Source organism: Adiantum capillus-veneris, chromosome 10, assembly GCF_014529385.1.
Source record: "Adiantum capillus-veneris isolate H3 chromosome 10, ASM1452938v2, whole genome shotgun sequence".
NCBI classification, from domain to species: domain Eukaryota; kingdom Viridiplantae; phylum Streptophyta; class Polypodiopsida; order Polypodiales; family Pteridaceae; genus Adiantum; species Adiantum capillus-veneris.
The window spans coordinates 117,758,882-117,764,453 of NC_140940.1; the positions used below are offsets into that span (position 1 = coordinate 117,758,882).

At 45.1% G+C, this 5,572-nt stretch overlaps 2 protein-coding genes across 4 annotated transcripts; both read left to right on the forward strand.

Moving 5' to 3' along the window:
* The first annotated feature begins 477 nt into the window (after positions 1–477).
* Positions 478–3,343, forward strand: LOC147449515 (uncharacterized). 3 transcript variants are annotated; one of them, XM_086521955.1, is made up of 3 exons: positions 478–886; positions 979–2,530; positions 2,610–3,343. In XM_086521955.1, exons 2-3 carry the CDS (start codon positions 1,110–1,112, stop codon positions 2,614–2,616), a joined length of 1,428 nt encoding a protein of 475 aa, XP_086378081.1. In that variant the 5' UTR covers positions 478–886; positions 979–1,109; the 3' UTR covers positions 2,617–3,343. The 3 variants fall into 3 exon arrangements, with proteins under 3 accessions (XP_086378081.1, XP_086378082.1, XP_086378080.1); XM_086521956.1 differs by having other exon boundaries at positions 1,040–2,530; XM_086521954.1 differs by having other exon boundaries at positions 479–921; positions 1,040–2,530.
* LOC147449516 (uncharacterized) lies at positions 2,869–5,333 on the forward strand. Its single transcript, XM_086521582.1, has 4 exons — positions 2,869–2,920; positions 4,816–4,907; positions 5,099–5,172; positions 5,248–5,333. The coding sequence occupies exons 1-4, from the start codon at positions 2,869–2,871 to the stop codon at positions 5,321–5,323; spliced, it is 294 nt and encodes a 97-aa protein (XP_086377708.1). The 3' UTR covers positions 5,324–5,333.
* The last annotated feature ends 239 nt before the right edge of the window (positions 5,334–5,572 follow it).

The following is a 5,572-nucleotide window of genomic DNA, read 5'->3' on the forward strand; positions in this document are numbered from 1 at the left end:
TTGAGATGTTCTGACTATGCGAGGTTGTTGCAATGGAGGGCCAACTATTTAGGCCCTTGTCACACACAATTTGCCAGGATGTGTTGGGGGATGAGGTGGGAAAAGGTGATAGGCCTAGGAAAGCGTCCGCTCCTCGCTCATCCGTGCTCAATGACGGACATCCACAAAAACAACAGCATGATGACGTACAATGGCATTCAACCCGTCAACGAGATCCTTGCAAGATGGAATACCACTTGGGCTGCACCCATTTGTTGGAAACCTTTGCAAAAAAGTGAAGTTATACCTATGTCCACTCTTTGTGATAAGCATGGTGATTTTTTGGCTACCGTCCATCGAGGGGACTTAGTTAGCTGAGCTCAATTTCCATGTGGCGTTTTATGGGTTCGTCGGGCCTTCGCAGAAAATCAGATATTAAAATATTACATGATCGCCATTGTAATACTAATAAGTTTACAGGCAAATCCCGGTGAGTGGCCAGGTCGACCAGAGGCGGTTAGCGAGAGGCTCTGACTGGGTGATTGTCTATGGGCGGTTTCTAGAGCAGTTTTATATGTGAGGGTTAGATGCTAGCCTATGACATCTCTCTCTCTCTCTCTCTCTCTCTCTCTCTCTGCAGAGCTTGATATCGCCATCGCTAGGGTTTCACTAACGCCCTGTGATATTAGGGTTTCTTTACGCGATCTAGGGATCCTTTACGTTTACGCATCACCTGTACCATTGACGCTTCCTTTCATTGTCTGCACGCTGTTACGAGTTTGGCATTTCTTCTCCCGACGTTGCTCTGAGTTTTTTGACGAGCAAGCCTTCCTCTCCTCCCTCTTCTGCAAGTCTTCGCTTGGATTCGAGGTCCCTTCTCTCTGTGCAAGGCATCAATCTTGGCGTGGTACGTATTCGCCGTCTTGCAAAAACGTCCTTCTGGTAAGCTTTTGTTTTTTTGTTTTTGGTTCTTCGCTAACCGCCTACTTTTGCACATAGCCTCTTGTTTTCCTATCATTCTTGCTCCGATTGGCATAGCCATGTTCTTGCTTCTTTGCAGGCTCTTTACAACAGAAGGGAAGCAGGTTTTTACGCTTACCCTCCTCTTGTAACCGGGCCTTCTTCTCTAAATGGGAACCGTCGTTCTTTCTCCTCAAGACTGTCTTTCATCCCCACTCGATCGTCGCAACTCTTACCTTTCAAGTGCAAGATCGGAAATTGGAAGAAAGCGTTTTCAAGCTGTAATGATACCTTCACATGCAGCACAAGATTGTGCAAGGCATTCTCACAGTGGTGGATCGCCCCCAGGTGATGGACTCTTACCCATTCCCCCTCTGATTCATGGTCAGACCAGGGTTTTGTCAAAGAGGTCTCCATCAAAGGTATCATCCTCATCTACACTCCCTAATCCTCTCCCAACAATGTTTCAAGAGTCATTTTCGCCAAGGATGATGCCTAAGCTTCCTAGGTCTGCCTCTGCGATTTTGCCTACTCCATCTGTCGTGACGCCGCCTCTTGCAGAAGGTCTTTTGAAGGGGCGACTGCCTTTCAAAGTGGTGCAGGGTAATGGGCCAGGAAATAGTAATGACCACGTGCAGGGCAATGTTCCAAAGAAAATTCACAACCAGAGACATGGAGTACGCAAGAAAATAGCCATCACAAGTAACAATATATCGAACAATAAGGCCGGCAGCAATCATGAAAAATTGAAATTCACATCCAAGCAACCTCAGGATGGAGCTGTATCTCGGGGTCAGTCAAGCAACCTCAGGAAGGAGACTAATGCAAGGATCAGGAGGATTTTGGAGAGGAGCAGCTCTGGAGAAGGCCCTCGTGAGATGGTTGAGATGAAAACTGAAGCTCCAGTTGTCACTATTTTACAAAGGCCCAAGACAGATGAGGCTGCGGTGGAACTGTTTGTGAAGTTCTTTCAAAATGGCACACAGCAGTGTTTTGGATCCTTGAATGAGGAAATGGAAGCCATGTCTCAGAAATCAGAGAAATCATATGCAATGGTTAATGACAGCGAGTCAGAGAATCACTATGCTCCTGAAGAGGCTTCAGAGTCTGAATTATCTGATGTGGATCCGTGCAAGAATGTTTCGACCCCTTCTTCAAAAAGCTTGGCAGAATTGAAAAGGGTTGCTAAAGCACTCAAAGTGGATGTAAGCAGTGTCACTGCCCCTTTTAAAGTAAGAGAACATTTTGATAGTGACAATCTGCATGGTTCAAAAGCACCTGTTCTGGAAGCTGGTTGTGAAGAGCTGGCACAATGGGAACGGTGGGCAGGTCCCTCATATATAAACTCCCCGCCTCCTAGTGCGCTTCCTCTTCCCCGCTTCTCAAAGAAGCATTTGAAGGTTGAGACGATGGAGAATGCTCACGAAGAACAGATGGAGGAAACTATTTGTGATCATTTTTCAACACCATCATCTTCCATCTCCCCTTTGTATACCAGTCTGAAGAGACAGCGGTACTTGAACATCAATTCTGAGGCTGTGGCGACTGCCACGAAGGATCTCAAGCGGATTCTGAATCTGGATTTGTGCAGGTGCCTTCTGTTTGTAATTAAGAATATATTATGATAGATAGCTCTTTCCTTCTAATACTGTACTGTTGATGACTTGCAGGATGTGATTTATGGGCTTGTCTCTGTACGATGTAAAATGTGCTACGGAGGAGACGAGAAAAGTTATCCTTACGGCCAGGTAATGCGAATGGCTTGCTGGGCTGAGTGATCCAATGTCAGATTTTAAGGCTACCAACTCGAGCTTGTCTTATCTGGGACATTTATTGGTTGGGAACTTTTACATGAAACGTGTGAAGGTTCCTGAAGGTTCTTTGTTCAGAGGCTGTGTACTGAATTCAAAGTGAATGCGAGGATTAAGCATGGGCAGATCGAATGCAAAGGAGCATGCGGCGTTGAATGCTGTTTTGGATGGTACTCCGCATCCCTGTGTTTTGCTACTGTGATGAGGGGAGAAGGTTCAAGAATTGCGTCCAGCTCTGTGTAATCAATATAAGGCTGGAGGTGGTTCCCACAAAGTATGGTAGCGGATGGCAGGCAAAGATGGTCCTTTTGGGAGGAAGGTGATAGGGAATTTTAAGGTTTATTGACAGCCCAGTTGGGAGTTGTCTCTCTCGATGAATAATCTGTCTATGGATGGTGTGAAAGTAGTTCTGGATAATTGTTAGGTTGTTTTAGCAGATTTTCTTTGATCATTAGTAGAGGGATGCTAGATAATGCGACCCGGTAGACATGTTCATGCAATAAGGTTTTTTGATGAAAACTTGATCGGGTCATACAGACTTGAACAGATGTAGTGTCTTTAACAAAGAAATTAACTAGTAGGTGCTATTACAACTGCGTTTTGCATTGTCCAGTCTTCAGTTGTGGTTTAATTTCACTTGCATAATCCTGTCAGCCTGCTATGATAAGTTCGAGGATTTTTCACTTTACAACTAGCAATATCCCCGCCCCGCCCCGCCCCGCCCTGCCCTGCGCCCCCCGCCTCTCTCCCGCTCTCGGTGATAAAAATAGACAAAAAAACAACTGTCCTGTGAAATCGTTTTTTATGTACTTCCAGTTGGATGGGGCGGCTGTATATTTTTAGGACGACTATTTTTGGGGTCATTTATTTTAAGGTTTTGCATGGTAGTCATGTAATGAAGTAAAATTCATGGGCGGGGCAAGGCAGCCAGGGTGTTTATCGGATTTGTAAGTACAGGGTGTTGATTCTATTGGTGGCATGAAGGAATGCACACTGCTCGATTTTTAATGCTGGTGGTGGTAGTAAGCTGGATGCTGTGCTGAGGTTAAACTATGTCATTGAGTTAGATTCATGATTTGGATGTAGGCTTTGTGGGATTTGACAGTTCTGTTGTTGCGACTAAGTGAAAGTCCTTGTGTTTGTACCGTGTGAAGATATAATTGATGTGCTCCTTTGCTGTCTATCCTCCACCTCAACAGTTGTACATATGTATGCAGCTTGACCACCACATAGCAGCTGTGACAGTACGGCAGGTAAAGCTATTGTGACGGATTGTGATGGTTGCCCAGAAAACTGGAAGAGTGCACTGTTGCAAAATGCAGGATTTTGGCTTGCTAGCCTCTACATGAGGTGCTGGTGAGGAGGTAGTAACAACCTGACTAACACCTCTCAAAGAAAGATCATTGGTGTCAGGCAGATGCTGGCCAGGTGCTTCAGATGTGGGCATGACACTGTTTTGCTGCAATTCTATATAGGTGTATAGCCCCCTGTCCTTTGGAGGTTTGGAGCGTAGCTCAGGGTTTAAGGTGACTCTTAAGTTCAGTTGTACTTTCTGAGGTAGTATTGTGTCGAAGCTTTGGCCTTGTGCACAACATCACTCTTGATGTGTTAGTCATGATTTCCTATTTTAGCTGGCATAATAGCATAAGTGGTAGTATGTTGGCTTTGCAAAGTAATACTCGAGCAAAAGATATGAGCCTTAACTGCGATGAAATAGTGACTTCTTATTATTATGATTTATGAGAGTTCTTGATTTGGGCTACCAAAATGGTTCGGAAGAGACTGATGCCAAGATGTGGTGCAATATGAGGTAAGCATCAGACTAACCGTGTGAAATGCGAGATTGCTTCTTTGTATTTCTTGGTTAGCTATTTACTTTGGATGAGAGGCCGCCTTTGAACACTAGTTCTGTAGTTAAACATTGAAGTGTCTTGTGACACTAAGTGTCGCCAAATCTTTGCAAACTAGAAACATGAATTTCAGGGTTTTGCCCCAAGGGTTATTAGATGAATAAAATTGAGGGTTTTTTCTGGATCTAAATGCTTATTATGTTATACATTTACAGAAATATTTTTCCTTTCAAATTCAAAAAAACTGATGAACAGAAATTATAAAAAATTCTTAATCAATTCTAGTAATATGCAGTATGAGTATGGGGTATGGTACGTGCACGTCTTTTGGAAAAACCCTTGAAGAGGCCAATGTGTAGAATATTCTATATAAAAAGTTAAGAGGAGAATTGTAAGCGATGGATTAGTGGTTGCTGTTGGGTGGTAGGTGGCGGTGAGCTAGGAAGAGGTTGGTGAACAGCTGCGTGCTGACTTATTGTGCTGGTTGCTTCGGATCAGAACGCTGCCCCAACAGGCAGGAGAATGTGGGGTGTGCAGGGTGTTGGTCAGGCAGACCAAGCGGTGCTGCCTTGGTGAGGATGCATTGTGCAGGTGTGCAGAGGGGAGGGGGATGTTACGGCTGGAGGCAGCCTGTGCATGGGAGGCAGGTTGGACGAGGGTGGGAGGGGTGAACTGACGCAAAGCAGCAGGGCCAGGAAGGCGGTTAGAGGGGGTGAAAAGTAGCAGCAAACATACATTCTGAATGTTCTTTTGTCGAATCTACTAACATAATATGGCGGAAGGGGGAGCCCTTTACCGTGTCGCAATCTGCAACCTGAAGGCTAAAGTCCAAAGCTAAAAAAAGCCCCATTGCACACGATAAAGAGGGAGAGAGGGGGAGAGAGAGAGGCCGCCGAAGGCGGCTGGCCGTACGAGTGTTTAAAATGTTTAAATGTTCACATGTGGCAGTTCCTTTTTAGAAAGAACCCCCTC

What these genes read in the sequence shown, in the direction of transcription:
- LOC147449516 (XM_086521582.1), top strand. Translation starts at nt 2,869, where the DNA reads ATGGGCAGATCGAATGCAAAGGAGCATGCGGCGTTGAATGCTGTTTTG. An exon ending in ATATGCAGTATGAGTATGGG is followed by an intron (nt 4,908 to 5,098) that starts GTATGGTACGTG and finishes GCTTCGGATCAG; the next exon opens with AACGCTGCCCCAACAGGCAG. An exon ending in GACCAAGCGGTGCTGCCTTG is followed by an intron (nt 5,173 to 5,247) that starts GTGAGGATGCAT and finishes CATGGGAGGCAG; the next exon opens with GTTGGACGAGGGTGGGAGGG.
- LOC147449515 (XM_086521955.1), top strand. Translation starts at nt 1,110, where the DNA reads ATGGGAACCGTCGTTCTTTCTCCTCAAGACTGTCTTTCATCCCCACTC.